At 42.9% G+C, this 18,172-nt stretch overlaps 1 protein-coding gene across 8 annotated transcripts in view; it reads left to right on the top strand.

The window, feature by feature from the left end:
• Positions 1–15,664, top strand: part of KDM2A (lysine demethylase 2A) — a 361,653-nt gene extending 345,989 nt beyond the window's left edge. For 6 of the 8 annotated variants that reach the window (XM_069980770.1, XM_069980769.1, XM_069980768.1 and 3 more), the window contains one exon: positions 14,799–15,663. In XM_069980770.1, the coding sequence (XP_069836871.1) occupies positions 14,799–14,980 (182 nt within the window). In that variant the 3' untranslated portion in view covers positions 14,981–15,663. Of the gene's footprint in view, positions 1–14,798 lie in introns of all 8 variants that reach the window. The other 2 variants (XM_069980774.1, XM_069980773.1) reach the window with 1 other exon arrangement.
• Positions 15,665–18,172: the final 2,508 nt, after the last annotated feature.

Below are 18,172 nucleotides of genomic sequence, written 5' to 3'. Positions count from 1 at the left end.
AGCTAGAGCAAGGAATCAGACATCAGGTGCAATAAGAGCAACTCTAGGCTTGTGTTCACACAATTCATCTTTCCAGAGCAGTGCTAGAGCAAGGAATCAGAGGTCAGGTGCAATAACAGCAACTCTAGGCTTGTGTTCACACAATGCATCCTTCCACAGCAGAACTGGAGCAAGGAATCAATATTCACCTAGCAACTCTGGGCTTGTGTTCACACACTGCAGTCTCACAGCTTGACTGCATCCTTCAATCGCAGTACTAGAGCCAGGAATCACACTCAGGTGTAATGAATCACACATCAGGTGTCACCAATACACACCTAGCAAATCTAGGTTTGTGTACACACAATGCAGTTTCATAGCTTCAATGCAACAAGAAAAAGCAGTGCCAGTGTAAGAAAGATACCAGGTGCAATCAATACACAACCAGCAACTAGTGCAAGAAATCAGCAACCAGGTGCACAAACAGCTCAGTGACCGCACAACTAACAGCTCTTATCTAAGGCTGCATACACATATAGCAGATCCATAGCTTTCACTGTATTATTACATAGCAGGACCCATACCGCATGATCACATAGCGGAACTGTCTTACAGAGCTCGCATAGGCAAAAAAAAATAAATTATAAACTATTATAGATCTCATGAAATTTATATCCATTCGCCTGCACACAGGCCTCCTGCAATACAGGTCAGGCTTCCAGGCAGAGAGCCTGCACAGGCACCATACAATTCCTCACAAAAAAGGCAGTATGACTTACCTCTCTGAAGAGTGAGGCCAGACACCAGGAAGCGGCGTCCTGACTGAGCAGCGCCATGGTTAGCAGCCACGTGCAGCCCGGCAGCGGATGGCGCCATAATACTTACTGACCAAAGCATAGAAGCTGAGCAATCACTGAGATGGCGGCTGCTTCCATAAGAAAAATAAAATCTTTGCTCTGTACACAACAAAGCAGGATAGAAAACAAAATACATATGCAAAAAAACTCTCCCTCTCCACACGACCATGTGGAAAGGAAGAATCATTGGAAGGAGAACAGAGAAACACACATAGGCCTGCTCCCTGCTCTCCTCCTACCACCTGTCCCACAGAAGGACAGAAAAAAAACACAAGGAGGCTGGGTCAGCATAGGGCCTTATAGGCAGGGCAATTAACTCTTTATTGCTTGTTACCATCTGTCCTATCATTGTAGGAAGATAGAATCTTCCCCATTATGTGCTGCTGCTTAGGACGTAAGGGTAACTTGGTTTCTAAAATTTATAAGGTTTGGTCAGCACAAAAGTTTAACCTGGTTACAGAGGGCTTTAGGAAGCAGTGGGAGAAGGAGGAAGGTCCAATATCATCATAAGAATGGGACAATATCTTAAGGTCCTTTTACACGGAACGATTATCGTTCGTTTTTGCACGATAACGATCGCATTTGAGCGATAATCGTTCAGTGTAAACGCTGCGAACGATCAAACGACGAGCAAGAAATCGTTCATTTTGATCTTTCAACATGTTCTCAAATTATCGTTGGTCGTTCGGAAAAAAATCGCAGATCGTTGCGTGTAAACATTCTTTCAACGATTTCACCTATGTGCGAGATTGTTTTGCGATCGCTTAAGACTTTCGCATAACTGTTTTTCCGTACGATGTATCGTTCCATCTAAACACTGATCGTTATAAAAAAAAATAGTTCAGTCAAAATCGTTAATCGCGCGATAGGGCGAATTATCGCTCTGTGTAAAAGTACCATAAGTGTCTCTAGGGCCTCGGCTAACCCAGAGCACAGATTAATACAATTCAAGATTTATCAAATTCATTATTACACCCCACTCTTTATGCAGAGAATATGCCTAAGAGAGGATTCAAGCTGTATTAAATGTGGATTGGAAAAAACTGGGCTATACCATCTTTTTTGGTCCTACAGGGCCATTAAAGAATTTTGGTGGCAAGTAAGTGAAGAATTAACCAAAACGCGTATCTTAAAAGGAGAACTTACGTTCAATCGGGCAGTATTGGGTGGAGATCAGGTCCTGGAAGGCAATAAAAGGCTAGTTAACACCTTACTATTCCAGGCCAGATTATCTATCCTAAGTAACTGGCTGAACGCTTGTGGTCCAACAACACTGGAGTGGGTAAATCAGTTGATCAAAGTTAAGTTTTTATAGAGCTGGATATGTAGAGGTGGAGGAAAGATAAATAAGCATACTAAAAACTGGTCTGGATGGTATAAGTGTTGTTGCATAATCATGTAATCATAAACGGTATGTAATATGATTCTGTTATTTTGTATGTAGTGGAAATGTGTAACACTGGAGTGTATTATATGGAAGTTATAATAAAAAAAAATAATAAAAAAAAGAATTTAAAAAAAATACTGCAGTATTGTCTGCGTTAAACATCTCGGATAGCAACCTTTTTGTAACACACTGTTTTGCTTGTCACTAATGAAGAGAGCAAGAAGGCACTCATCAAAAAGCGTAATTATACCCAAAGAAACTTACTAAGTAACAGTAAACATTGCTTAATGTAGTCCTTGTGAAGCATAGCTTGAAGCTATCCAAGGCGACCAGATTTTCTGTAAAGCTTAAAATGTGGTGTTGCCTAATACCAATATCTTTTCATATGTGCAAGTGGTGTTAATAGCATCAATCACTTCTTGTTGGTGTGGGATAACTGTGCTTTTCCAATGCCTTGCCACTATAATCTTGAAAATAACATTTTACATATGAGAATTCTGTACTGTGGGGGTATGTTTAAAGAGCAACAATGATTGCAGAGTCCACTCTTACTGGATAGAAATCACTTGCGATATCAAAGACTTGCATTCACTCCACTATGTAGCTAGACTGGTACATGACCACAAAATATGAAATAGTGAACCTGTTTGTCCACAGTTACGCCAACAACTGCTATCCGCATTAGGAAAAATAGGAGCTAAGCATTTAGGATGACAGTACCATTGCAACATTGTTTGCACCACTGATTCAACATGCGAACTGCATTTCAATGCTCTAAATGCATACTAAATGCATGTACTCAGATGCCATGAGTTCCTTCTGGAGCTGCTCCTCCCACAATTTCATAGGATGTGTTTTCTGGCATGTGGTATGGCCATCTAGTAAAACTGTCTAAGACCCTTAAAGGAGAACTCCAGGTAGAGGTTAAAAAATGAAACATCTGCAGAAGCATATAGCATTTTTTACCTATGTATCCCAGTTTTGAAACTACCAAAAATTCATTTTATTTTGGGGGTTTTGTTCTGTATTGTGTTTGTTTTTCCTGGTTGAGCAGTTTCCAGAATGCAGTACTGGTTCCAGAATGCTTTACCTCAGCTGTTCATCACACTCCTCCACCCTGCCCATTCCCAGCCCAAATCTTCATTTCATTGTGTTAGTAAATTATTTGCAGTAATAATTTCATTGTGGTCCAACCCACACAGCACGCTGTATTCTCAACCTGTAACGCTGATATTGGAATAAAGTAAAGAACTTTTTGGATTTTTTTTTCTTTTCATTTCCACGCACATATGATTAGAGATGAGCGAACCAGGTTCGGGTTCGAGTCGATACGAACCCGAACGTTCGGCATTTGATTAGTGGTGGCTGCTGAACTTTGATAAAGCTCTGAAGGTTGTCTGGAAAACATGGATACAGCCAATGACTATATCTATGTTTTCCACATAGCCTTAGGGCTTTATCCAAGTTCAGCAGCCACCACTAATCAAATGCCGAAACTTCGGGTTCAGATCGACTCGAGCATGCTCAAGTTTCGCTCATCTATAATTATGATCAAAAGTCTTTTATCTTTGAAGTTGAGCCCCACAATAAGGAGTTTATCCAATATTATCTTACATGGGATATACTGTTTGTCTCGTTTTTTGTCCAGGTAGGATTGCCGTTTAGCATCAGTTACTGCATTTTTTTTTTTTTGTGAATACGCTGCAGTACTGCAATGAAACTCCAACATGTGTAAACATAGCCCTAATTTCACTGCAGACTTTTGCATCAGTGATATCAGTGCAGCAGCTGCTTCTGGCTGTTCAGAGATGGTGACTCACTCAGGGGATTGGGGGATCCAGCCAAGCCTCTTGTGACATCAAGCCCTGACCCCTGTCTGCATCATCAGCCTGCACTCAGCAAACATACACAATGTGAGACAGAGGCATGGAATCTTTGTCTCCTAAGGTGGGAGAGCAGTAGAAGCAGGAGACAATGTGAATTGCCATAGAGGCCAATTTTCTTCACTTGCTAAATTTCAAACTGCTACCAGTGTGGCAGAACCATACAGATATGGTAATGCATTATATAGACACATCTATATAACTTTTAATGCACTTTTAATAGAAGTTACCCTTTAGTGTTGGCTGAATAAAATTTCAGTATCAATCCCTCCATATGAGTGTTGAGAGGAGACAGGGTTTCAAATATATGTCTAATCCTTAAAAAGTCACTGTCTTTTTTTTTTTTTTTGCAGAAATCAATAGTCCCGACGATTTTAACCCCTTAGTGACTGCCGCACGCATATTCACGGCGGCCACTAATGGGCTTTATTCCGATGCGTACGCCTTTTAACGGCGAGCGCATCGGAATAAATTACCGCCCGGCGGCGGGTGATCAGCGGGTGATCAGCGGGTGTGACCTCTGACACCCTCCTGTAACTGCCTGGAGCGGAGGATTCTCCGCTCCGGACAGTTTAACCCGTTAAATGCCGCTGTCAAATCACTTACGCGATTGTGATGTCCCGCGGCACCGTCCGGTGTCCTGGTGGTCTCCATGGTGATCCGGGGTCCTAATGAAGGTCCCCGGGGTCACCATGGAGGTGCCTCATGCTGACAGGGGTGGCCATGGCTATTGCCTGTCAGCATGATACAATACATTGCAGTACATCAGGTACTGCAGTGTATTGTATCAGTGATCTAAGTATTTTAAACTAGTGTACAGTAATGTACAGTAATGTAAAAGTAAAAAAAAAGTGAAAAAAGTGTGCACCAAACACAACACAGCCCCCCCCCCCCCCAATAATAAAAATGCATTACATTCCCCATACACAATAAAAGTTGACATAAAAAGTGCTCAAAAACACAAATCATATACATATTTGGTATCTTTATGTCCGGAACGACCCAATCTATAAAACTAGATCAATAATTACACCGCATGACACACGCTGTAAAAAAAAATTAAAAAACTGTACCAGAATAGCAGTATTTTATCAATCTGCTTTAGAAAATACGTTATAAAAGAGATCAAAAAGTCATATACATATAAAACTTGGTATCAATAGAAACTACAGATCTTCCCTCAAAAAACTAAGCCCAAAACCAGCTCTGTCGCGCAAAAGATAAGAACGCTATGGATCTTGCAATGTGGTGACAGTTTTTGTGGGTTTTTGCTAGGAAGATAGTTTCTATTGCGCCAAAGCGGTGGTAGTTAAAAAAACCTATACAAATGTGGTATCGCCGTAACCGTAGCAACCCAGAGAATACATGTATTATGTTATTAGTGACCGCCGATACGGATGTTAACGGTGCAGAATAGTGCAGCGGCGCCGGTAATGCCCGCAGCCCCCTCCTCTCAGCTATCGGAGTTAGCTGAGGGGTTGGGGTAGAACGTGGGGTCAGTCCTGGCCAGTCCCCTCACCGGCGATCGCCGTTATTACCAGTATAACGGCGGCCACCGGTAACGGGCATTGCCAGCGCAGCTGAATGCTTTCATCTCTTCTCACAGCGAATCCACAGTGAGAGGAGATGAAAACATGTCCCCCCCCCCCCCCCCCCCCCCCCCCGTCCCCAGAATTAACCCTAGTGACCTGGTCACTGACCCTCCCCTCCCTGGGCGGCCATCTGATCCAAGATGGCCGCCGCCATCACTGTGTACAGACTCTGTTCACAGTGATGGATTCCTATAAATGATCAAAGCTCCATTCTCTTCACCACCGGAGGTGGCAGAGAGCATGGGGCAATGATCGGGGACCACCCGTTGTGGTCCCAGTACAAGCGATCAGCGGTATATACTATATACCGCTGATCGCTTGTTCCAAATGGTGCCGGCACTTTTTTACCCGTCACCAAAGTCAAAAGCTGCCTTGGATTAGCTGTAACCACCCCAGATTACCTGTAACCACCCCAGATTACCTGTAACCACCCCAGATTGCCAGTAACCTCCCCAGATTGCCAGTCACCTCCCCAGATTGCCAGTCACCTCCCCAGATTGCCTGTAACCACCCAGATTGCCTGTAACACCCCCCCCCAGATTGCCCGTAACCCCCACAGACAGCCCGTAACCCCCACAGACAGCCCGTAACCACCACAGATTGCCCGTAACCATCGCAGACAGCCCGCCGCCGCCCTAGATTGTCCGTCGCCACCCCAGATTATCCGTCGCCACCCCAGATCACCAGTGAACACCACCAGATTGCCAGTCACCACCCCAGATAGCCTGTCAACACCACCAGATTGCTCGTCACCACCCCAGATAGCCAGTGAACACTGCCAGATAGCCAGTAAACACCACCAGATTGCCCGTCACCACCCCAGATAGCCAGTAAACACCCCCAGATAGCCAGTAAACACCCCCAGATAGCCAGTAAACACCCCCAGATAGCCAGTAAACACCCCCAGATTGCCCATAACCACACCAGATTCACTTTCGCAACCTCAGATAGCCAGTAAACACCACGAGATTGTCCATTACCACCCCAGATAGCCAGTAAACACCCACATATTGCCTGTAACTAAAATGACACTCCCTCCCTTCTGAGCCCTGCTGTGTGCCCATACAGTGGTTTATGCCCACGTATGGGGTACCGTTCTACTCAGGAGAACCTGCGTTACATATATTGGGGTGAGTTTTCTCCCCTGTTTCCTCGTGAAATTGAGAAATTTCAAACTAAACAAACATGTTATTGGAAAAATTAAATTTTTTTATTTGTACGGTTTAGTTTTGAATACTTTCCTCCAATACCTGTGGGGTCAAAATGCCCACCACACCCCAAGAGGAATTCTTTGAGGGGTGTACTTTCCTAAATGGGGTGACTTTTGGGGGGGGGGGGGTTATTCTGCTGACACTACAGGGGCTCTGCAAACGAACCTGGCGCTCAGAAACTTCTTCAGAAAAATCATGCACTGAAAATGCTAATTGGCGCTCCCTTCCTTCTGAGCCCCGTTGTGTGCCCATACAGTGGTTTATGCCCACGTATGGTGTACCGTTCTATTCAGGAGAACCTGCGTTACATATATTGGGGTGAGTTTTCTCCCCTGTTCCTCGTGAAATTGAGAAATTTCAAACTAAACAAACATATTATTGGAAAAATTCTATTTTTTTATTTTTACCGTCTTCTTTTGAATACTTTCCTCTTAATACCTATGGGGTCAAAATGGTCACCACACCCCAAGATGTATTCTTTGAGGGGTGTACTTTCCAAAATGGGGTGAATTTTGCGGGGGTTCTTTTCTGCTGACACTACAGGGGAGCTGCAAACGCACCTGGCGCTCAGAAAATTCTTCAGCAAAATCTGAACTGGAAATGCTAATTGTCGCTCCTTTCCTTCTGAGCCCCGCTGTGTGCTCATACAGTGGTTTACGCCCACATATGGGGTACCATTGTACTCAGGAGAACCTGCGTTACAAATACACTCACCGGCCACTTTATTAGGTACACCATGCTAGTAACGGGTTGGACCCCCTTTTGCTTTCAGAACTGCCTCAATTCTTCGTGGCATAGATTCAACAAGGTGCTGGAAGCATTCCTCAGAGATTTTGGTCCATATTGACATGATGGCATCACACAGTTGCCGCAGATTTATCGGCTGCACATTCATGATGCGAATCTCCCATTCCACCACATCCCAAAGATGCTCTATTGGATTGAGATCTGGTGACTGTGGAGGCCATTTGAGTACAGTGAACTCATTGTCATGTTCAAGCAGAAATCGGGACTCATCAGACCAGGCAACGTTTTTCCAATTTTGTACTGTCCAATTTCGATGAGCTTGTGCAAATTGTAGCCTCAGTTTCCTGTTCTTAGCTAAAAGGAGTGGCACCCGGTGTGGTCTTCTGCTGCTGTAGCCCATCTGCCTCAAAGTTCGACGTACTGTGCGTTCAGAGATGCTCTTCTGCCTACCTTGGTTGTAACGGTTGGCTATTTGAGTCACTGTTGCCTTTCTATCAGCTTGAACCAGTCTGCCCATTCTCCTCTGACCTCTGGCATCAACAAGGCATTTCCGCCCACAGAACTGCCGCTCACTGGATGTTTTCTCTTTTTCAGACCATTCTCTGTAAACCCTAGAGATGGATGTGCGTGAAAATCCCAGTAGATCAGCAGTTTCTGAAATACTCAGACCAGCCCTTCTAGCACCAACAACCATGCCACGTTCAAAGGCACTCAAATCACCTTTCTTCCCCATACTGATGCTCTGTTTGAACTGCAGGAGATTGTCTTGACCATGTCTACATGCCTAAATGCACTGAGTTGCCGCCATGTGATTGGCTGATTAGAAATTAAGTGATAACGTGCAGTTGGACAGGTGTACCTAATAAAGTGGCCGGTGAGTGTATATTATTGGAAAATTTCTATTTTCCATTTTTTTCCGGCCTAATTGTGTATACTTTCCTTTAGTCCCTGTAGGGTTAAAATGCTCATTATACCCCTAGATTAATTCTTTAAGGTGTCTAGTTTCCAAAATGGGGTCACTAATGGGGGTTTACAATATACAAGCCTCCTAAATCAACTTAAAAAAAGAACTGGTGCCTAAAAAAAAAAAAAACAGTTTTGGAAATTTTATGAAAATTTCATAATTTGCTGATACATTTCTAAGCCCCATAACACCCTAAAAAAGTGAAATATGTTTACATAATAAAGCCAGAATAAAGAGGACATATTCATAATGTGACTTACTAAAAAAAATTTGTCATGTGACTTTCTTTTTTTAGAAGCAAAGAATTTCAAAGTTTGTAAAGTCCAAATTTTTTTAATTTTTCATGATATCTTGATGTTTTTCACACAAAAAAACAAGACAGTGACTAAATTTTGCCACTAACATAAAGTACCATATGTTACGAAAAAACTATCTCAGAATCACTAGCATACATTAAAGCATCACTGAGCTATAAGCGCATAAATTGAGACAGGTCAGATTTTGAAAAATGAGCCTGGTCATTAAGGCCCAAATAGGCTTGGTCCCTAAGGGGTTAAGAAACTTTGTAATTGGGTTTATTAGGCAAATATGCCATTATCTGCAATTGGGTTTATTAGGCAAATATGCCATTATCTGCATTCAAAAAGACTTTTCCCAGGTCCCACCCCCCCTTCCTCTTTTACATTCACTGCAAAATATCAGGAAATTGTGACCTGTTGCATCAGACACAACCCTGTCTGGTCTATAGAGAGGGGAGAGAGGACAGTTCAGAGAGGACAGTGCTTACTGTCAGAGGAGATAGCCGGGTCACGTAGTTGTAAATTAACTCTTTGTTGTCCTGTTTTGGTGTCTCATTTCCCTCTCCATAGGAGAACAATGAAGACAGGGGGAGAGCTTCAAACTGCTTTTTCATGATAAAAATTCATTTTTCGGCTAATAAACCCAAATACAAAGTTTCTTAAAATTGCCTGTACTATTGATTTCTGCAAAAAAAAAAAATTTTAATGACCGTGACACTTTAAATATTTGTAGAACTCTTCCTTTGCCAGGGATAGTAAATTCTGGAGAGTAGAGAAAGTGTGCACAAGCCCACCTTCCCTTATGTCCAGGGCTGTGGAGTCGGTAAGCCGCAGCTCCGACTCCAACTCCGACTTCTGAATTTTATCAGGACTCCGACTCCCGATTCTTCATAAATGGCCGGTCAGATACCAGGGTAGTTATTTATCACACTGGCTCAGCAGCTTCTCCCTAACGTCCTACATGATCCTGGGGCGACTTCTGGGTGAATAAAGGAATACTGTATATAAAGCAGATTCTCCTGTGTGTGCAGTGGATGCAGCCAGTCTCCAGCCTCCATGTCCTGAACAACTCAGAACTAGACTAGATGGAGCAGGTGTTTTTTTCCTGCTGACAGTCTTCTATGTTTCTAACTAAATACTCACCATACACAAAGAAACACTGCTAACAATGCCAAATCCCTGTGATACAAAGGGGTCAGCCATACTGATAGAGAGGGGTCACACATAGTGATGTTGAGGATCACTGTGGGGGCACGCAATAGCACACACACACACATACACACACACACACACACACACTACCGTTCAAAAGTTTGGGTTACCCAAACAATTTTGTGTTTTCCATGAAAAGTCACATTTCTTCACCACCATACGTTGTGAAATGAATAGAAAATAGAGTCAAGACATTGACAAGGTTAGAAATAATGAATTGTATTTGAAATAACATTGTTTTTACATCAAACTTTGCTTTCGTCAAAGAATCCTCCTTTTGCAGCAATTACAGCATTGCACACCTTTGGCATTCTAGCTATTAATCTGTTGAGTTAAGCTGGAGAAATTGCACCCCACGCTTCTAGAAGCAGCTCCCACAAGTTGGATTGGTTGGATGGGCACTTCTGGTGTACCATAAGGTCAAGCTGCTCTCACAACAGCTCAATGGGGTTTAGATCTGGTGACTGCGCTGGCCACTCCATTACCGATAGAATACCAGCTGCCTGCTTCTGCTATAAATTGTTCTTGCACAATTTGGAGGTGTGTTTAGGGTCATTGTCCTATTGTAGGATGAAATTGGCTCCAATCAAGCGCTGTCAACTGGGTATGGCATGGCGTTGCAAAATTGAGTGATAGCCTTCCTTATTCATAAACCCTTTTACCCTGTACAAACCTCCCACCTTACCAGCACCAAAGCAACCCCAGACCATCACATTACCTCCACCTTGCTTAACAGATGGCATCAGGCATTCTTCCAGCATCTTTTTATTTGTTCTGCGTCTCACAAACGTTCTTCTTTGTGATCCAAACACCTCAAACGTGGATTCATCTGTCCACAACACTTTTTTCCAGTCTTCCTCTGTCCAATGTCTGTGTTCTTTTGCCCATCTTAATCTTTTTCTTTTATTGGCCAGTCTCAGATATGGCTTTTTCTTTGCCACTCTTCCCTGAAGCCCAAAATCCCGCAGCTGCCTCTTCACTGTAGATGTTGACACTGGTGTTTTGGGGGTACTATTTAATGAAGATGCCAGTTGGGGACCTGTGAGGCATCTGTTTCTCAAACTAGAGACTCTAATGTGCTTATCTTCTTGCTTAGTTGTGCAACGCGGCCTCCCACTTCTTTTTCTACTCTGGTTAGAGCCTGTTTGTGCTTTCCTCTGAAGGGAGAAGTACACACCATTGTAGGAAACCTTTAATTTCTTAGCAATTTCTGGCATGGAATAGCCTTCATTTCTAAGAACAAGAATAGACTGTCGAGTTTCAGATGAAAGTTCTCTTTTTCTGGCCATTTTGAGCGTTTAATTGACCCCACAAATGTGATGCTCCAGAAACACAATCTGTTCAAAGGAAGGTCAGTTTTGTAGCTTCTGTAACAAGCTAGACTGTTTTCAGATGTGAGAACATGATTGCACGAGGGGTTTTCTAATCATCAATTAGCCTTCTGAGCCAATGAGCAAACACATTGTACCATTAGAACACTGGAGTGATAGTTGCTGGAAATGGGCCTCTATACACCTACAGATGTAGCCAGGGTTAACATGATCCCTGACGCAACAATTGTGTCAGGGAGCTGTGTTAAGTCAATTAGAGTGTCGAGTTAAATGCGTCATTGTGATCATGTTAACCCTGGCTACATCTGTATGTAGATATTGCACCAAAAAACAGACATTTGCAGCTAGAATAGTCATTTACCACATTAGCAATGTATAGAGTGTATTTGTTTAAAGCTAGGACTAGTTTAAAGTTATCTTCATTGAAAAGTACAGTGCTTTTCCTTCAAAAATAAGGACATTTCAATGTGACCCTAAACTTTTGAATGGTAGTGTACACACACACAGCCTGCTGCAGCTATAGCATACACACACAGCCTGCTTCAGCCATAGCATACACACACAGCCTGCTGCAGCCACAGCATACATACATGCGCTCGCGCACACACACACACACACACAGCCTGCTGCAGCCATAGCACACATACATACATACATACATACATACACACACACACAGCACGCAGCCATAGCACACACACAGCACGCTGCAGCCATAGCACACACACATACATACACTTCCTTCAGCCATAGCACACACACACATCTGCTGCCATAGAACACTGAAGAAAAACCCACAATCTTCTCCCAGAGAGAAAACACCACACTGAGGACAGAGGTTATCTCTACACAGGATATCTCCATATTACACTGCTGCTCATATACAGTCTTCCAGCATCCAGGAAGAGACCAGCACAGATCTCCCCCCACACAATGGACTCCTGTATTCCAGCTTAGAAACAAACGGCCAAATAGTGGCTGACAACTTTTCCCCGACCACCCTTATCTAATAGGGCCAGTGTCCTATTAGAATGTTGCTCATAAATATATTGATGAGAAAAACTTATAAAATTCATATAAAAACTCAAATCAAAATTTTGTAAAGATTTTTTTTAAAGCTGGAGTCTGAGTCGGTACATTTTTTTTCCAGCTCCGACTCCAGCCAAAACTAGCTCCGACTCCACAACTCAGACTCCACAGCCCTGATTATGTCCACTTAAGTCTCAGCTCCTCCCTGAACCCACTTAAAGAAATATCTGGGGAGAGGTGTTGCAGGAAAGTACTGGTTTTGGTTGCAACATACTGTGTGAACATAGCCTAAAGCTTGTTTTTCTGTCAGTATTTTCCAAATATAGAAGTGAAAAGATTTCCGCTTTAAACCCACTCCCGGTTTTGGCTACTAAATATTAATGGAAAATACTGATCAAAATACTGCCATGTGAAAGCAGCCTAAAGCCAGATTCACACATACTTGGTAAATGGTCCTTAAAGGGGTTGTCCAGGATATATTAATAAACTAGCATTGCATTGACCTCTGTGGGTGTAGCCTATTCTACATACACTTCTATTTTTAATTTAGAGCCCTTACTGTGTTCTAAGGCTTAGTCACATGACCACTCTGCCAGTGTTTTCTCTACTTCCTGTGATGTCACGTTCCCTTTCTGTTTCCTGTTCCTGCCAGGGAGGGAACAGTAAGTCATCAGGTGGGTGGGGTTATGCATCAACATTTCTTTAGCCACACCCCTAACATCTAACTCACATCTGAGCCCAGAAGAAACTGCAGCAGTAAGGACAGCATGACAGACTGCAATCTCTGTACAGCACTGCAGCATGGGTTGGAGCTATAAACAGTAAATAAACTAACTATCGGGGTGATTTAACAAAACTTGTCCAGAGGAACAGGGAAGCAGTTGCCCATAGCAACCTGTCAAATTCTAGGTTTTGTTTTCCAAGGCCCTTTTAAAAATGAAAGAAGCAATCTGATTGGTTGCTAACTGCTCCTCTGCTCAGGCTGTGATAAATATATAAAAATAAATATTGTTGCTATTACTTTAAAGATGTACAGTGTTAGAGCAGTGCTGCTGCTGTGTGTAATATGGAGAGGAGAGAGGATACTTCACCTCATGGCAGTCACCATTCTATCTATTTCTTGCTGAGGTAAGAGAATCCTGCCTTATTGAAACCCCACCCACCTGTAGGATGGCTACTTTAGTGTATCTTTAATCCAGGACGACTACAACTCAGGGGTTTTAGTCCTACAACAAATAAAAGTGTGGAAAAACTAGTTGATTTGATAACATAAGTAATTGGCAGACACTGAGCCACCATGCTGCTCAAAAGACACTTGTAGTAAAACAGACATTTCCCTGCCTATAGGTAGAGTAGGTGGAGCTAGATTCAAAGAGGAGGGGGTGGACCTATAGGCGAGCTGTGATGTCACTGCTGACCCCTGTAACCTGGAAGTTCTTTATGTTAAGAAACACAAATCCAAAAAGCAGCGACAGAGGAGGAGGCCGGGGACACAGAGGCGAAAAAAGGTTAGAGAAAATCACTAAGAGAAAGGGACAGATTACAAATTATTCACATTTCCAACAAGATAAAAATGTTGGACAACCTCTTTAAGCTGGTTTGTGTGTCATAATTCATTATGATACAGAAAGCTCCTGAATGGCTTCAGCTGTAATCTACTGAACTGACACGGCTGTTTCAGTTCAATAGCATAGTGTTCAACTGTTTCAGAGCTCACCCTTTCATAATTATGATGCAGGGAGTCCCAAAGAGTTCAGTCTGTTATATACAACCAGCTTACAGACTTTTTCACAGACAGGTGAATCTGGCCTTAGGCTTGAACTACACTGCAACTTTTTGTAACACTAACAGAGATGAGCGAACCTCGAGCATGCTCGAGTCGATCCGAACCCGAACTTTCGGCATTTGATTAGCGGTTGCTGCTGAACTTGGATAAAGCCCTAAGGCTATGTGGAAATCATGGATATAGTCATTGGCTGTATCCATGTTTTCCAGACAACCTTAGAGCTTTATCCAGGTTCAGCAGCCCCAGCTAATCAAATACCGAATGTTCGGGTTCGGATTGACCCGAACCCGGTTCGCTCATCTCTAAACACTAATGATTGGATTTTACCTAGTGACAGTTGCAGTACACAACCTAAATAGATCAAATCAATTAGCGCTACAAAAAGTTTCAACATAGCTCAAACCTAATGGCGCTGAATTTACCAAAGCTAGCTAGAATATACATACAAATGTGTAAGACTGACTGACTGTTTTTTTTTTTTTTTTATTGTTAATACAAATTCCCTTTTTTTTCCTTTTTAGGTTGTAAAGAAATAACTAATGAGTCCTTTTCATATTTGATGAGAGCCTCCAACTTGACTCTTATTGATCTTCGAGGCTGCAAACAAGTGACTCGGGGAGCATGTGAGGAGTTCATCTCGGACCGATCTGTGAGCACCTTGTACTGTCTATCAGATGACAAGCTTATCCAAAGGATCAGCTAGGACTGGATGTGTTCTGGAGGTGCGGTGCAGGGGGATACCATGGTGTTGGAGGATGCACATTGTCAATCACCACCTCCTCGTCGGGTCTCTTCAGCTACCTTGCCTCTCTCTCATCCTGAATCAAACAAGGAGCAATAATTGGCGGCGTAAGATTCTGCCCTCATGGGCAATTACTTGGTGCAAAGAAGTGGGCTATATCTGAAACGGGTATTTATATAGATATGGCAGCCTTGGTGGTGTCGGCCACTTCTAGGGCTGAAATCAGAACCTCTAGAACTGCATATTCATGTCACAGAGCAAAAGAAGACTCCCCCCCCCCCCCCCCTCCTTTAGTACAGGATAGCTCTCCACCAGATGGGTAAATGGAGAAGCCACTGAGGAGTGAGCAAGCAGCTCGTTTTTTTTTTGTTTTTGTTTTTTTTTGTCTTCTGGTTTTGAGCACGTTTTATTTTTAACATCTGATTCTGTTAAACATAGTTGTAAGTCTTTTTGTGGGTACTTGGGATAGAGAGTGTAAGTAGGAGAGTGGGCAAGATGGCCCTTGATAAATAGAGTTAAAGGGAATTTGTCAGCTCCCGGGCACTACCTAAGGTGTTGACAGTGTGCTGTAGCTGGCAGTCCCCAGTGAGCATGGTGCCTTTTTGGTAATTTTGCGTGCAGCAGATTGTGTACAATCTTATGTGTCCTTCTGTACTAAAGAGTCACAGAGCAGTTTGTTCGTGCCACACTTTGGCATGCATCCTCCTCCCTCTTCATGAATAATTAATGCTGCCCGGCCTCCTGCTCGCTCAGCTGTCAGATTGCAGATCAGTCCTCTGAAGGTAGTTTATGTCTGAAAGAATTTCTTCTCCCTAATGTGTTGGAGCTGTGGTCTAGGGGTAACTCACCTGTCTAAAGACCTGCCAGCAGTTAGTTCTCTGGTTCGAATCCCCTGAGGGGAATTAAATAGATGCCTTTTTTTCTCATTATTGTATCATTTTTAAGGCTATGTTCACACACTCAGTATTTGCTCAGTATTTGGTCAGTATTTTGCAACCAAAAACAGAAGTGAATTAAAAACACAGACTATGTTCACACACTGTTGAAATTGAGCGGATGGCCGTCATTTAATGGCAAATATTGAACCTTGTTTTAAAATAACAGTAATTACTTGACGGCCATCAGCTCAATTTCAACAGTGTGTGAACACAGCTTTTCTGTGTTTTCAATCCACTTCTGGTTTTGGTTGCAAAATACTGACCAAATACCGAGGAAAAATACTGTGTGTGAACATAGCCTTAAAAATGATACAGTAATGAGAAAAAAAGACATCTATTTAATTTCCATCAGGGGATTCGAACCAGAGAATGAACTACTGGCAGGTCTCTAGACAGGAGAGTTACCCCTAGACCACAGCTCTAACACATTAGGGAGAAGAGATTTTTTCAGACATAAAATGCCTACAGCGGACTGATCTGCAATCTGACAGCTGAGCGAGCAGGAGGCCGGGCAGCATTGATTATTCATGAAGAGGGAGGAGGATGTGGCACGAACAACCGCTCTGTGAATCTTTAGTACAGTAGGAGACATAAGATTGTACATAATCCGCTGCCAGGAAAATTACCAAAAAAGGTACCATGCTCACTGGGGGCTGCTAGCTACAGCACACTGTCAACGCCTTAGGTAGTGCCCGGGAGCTGACAGATTTCCTTTAATATTATATATATATATATTTTTTTTTTTAACTTAAGATTTTGTTTTATTGCTTTTTCTTTTGTGCCCAGTTCCTATCTAGATGCAGAAGTGCACTCAACAATGCATTAGTTTAACACACACTGGGCAACCATTTGTGCATATATACAGAAATCTATATAATAAATACAGAAGCTGGTATGTGCACACACAAGGAGCATGTGTGCACCAGCTGCTGCCTTTCCAGCCTGGGACTAGATTGTATAAAAAGAGCCTGGATAATATTTTTCTCTGCAGCGGCGGTTTTGCTTTCCCTTTGTTTTTTTGCAATAAAAAAGAACAAAAAAAAAATCATAAATGTGGTCTGTGTGGTTTTGAATTGTAGTAAATATTCTGCACATCCCCTGCGGGCATGGTAAAAGAAAATTTTTTTTTAATCAATTCCGATATCAGAAGGCTCCAGCATTTGTATCTTAAAGTGACACTGTCACCCCCTTTTTGCATTTTGACTGCTCTTCACAGGTATAAAGGGTCAATGTTACAGCTTTCATGACTTATTTTATATAACACCTTATGGTGCTTGTTCTGGTAAAAAGTTGTTTTTATTACTTTTGGATTGGAATATGTTGGCGCCACTTAGCCCTGCCCCCACCCGCGGCGTCATTGCCGCGTAAACCCCGCCCCCTCAGCCGCCATTGGAAGGGCCAGCCTAAAGCTCTAGGCTCCACCCCCCCTAGGGTGTCCCAAGGGGGCAGGGCCTATGCAGCGATTAAGTCACAGATGGAGGCGGGGCTAAGTGGCGCTAGGAGCGGAGCGATGTGGCACAAAGGCCGCGAGGCCCTGCCAACATATACCAATCCACAGGTGATAAAAACGATTTTTTACCAGAACAAGCACCATGAGGTGTGATATAAAATAAGTAATAAAAACTTTAACATTTACCCTTTACACCTGTGGAGAGCAGTCAAAATGCAAATAGGGGGTGACAGTGTCACTTTAAGTCTCCTTTCAGCCTCTCCAAATGAATTGGAACTGTTTAGTGGCTTTCTTTGATGACCTAAAGGCTTTAACGTTCATAACTTAACTTTATTGAAGAGAACCAATCATGGACAAAAATTTTATTTTTTTTCCCTAATTAGATGTAAATAATGATTTTATTAATATTTGTAAATATAATGCATTATTTTTAATGCTGCTTTTTCAAAAATATTAACTTTTTACTTTCCTGTCTCGTGCCGCCTCTTTTCAAAAGAGCCGGCGCGAGACAGGAAGCTCCCGTCATGCAGAGCAGCAGGGCCGGGCGCGGCCATCTTAATGACGTCACTTGCGTTCCACCGCTGGAATGCAAGTGACTAAATCAAGATGGCGGCGCCCGACTTTGCTGCAGCGGAGAGGATTGGGTAAAGTACAAGATACAGACTGCAAAGGCATACTTTACCTAATCCTTTATTCCGGTGTAGTAATGCCGGCCGCCGCCATCTTGATGACGTCCCTTGCATTCCAGCGGTGCGTTATAGCGTG

Source organism: Dendropsophus ebraccatus, chromosome 8 (genome assembly GCF_027789765.1).
Source record: "Dendropsophus ebraccatus isolate aDenEbr1 chromosome 8, aDenEbr1.pat, whole genome shotgun sequence".
Classification (NCBI taxonomy): domain Eukaryota; kingdom Metazoa; phylum Chordata; class Amphibia; order Anura; family Hylidae; genus Dendropsophus; species Dendropsophus ebraccatus.
Note: the sequence above shows the minus strand (reverse complement) of the source record. Positions and strands in the feature narration are given on the sequence as shown.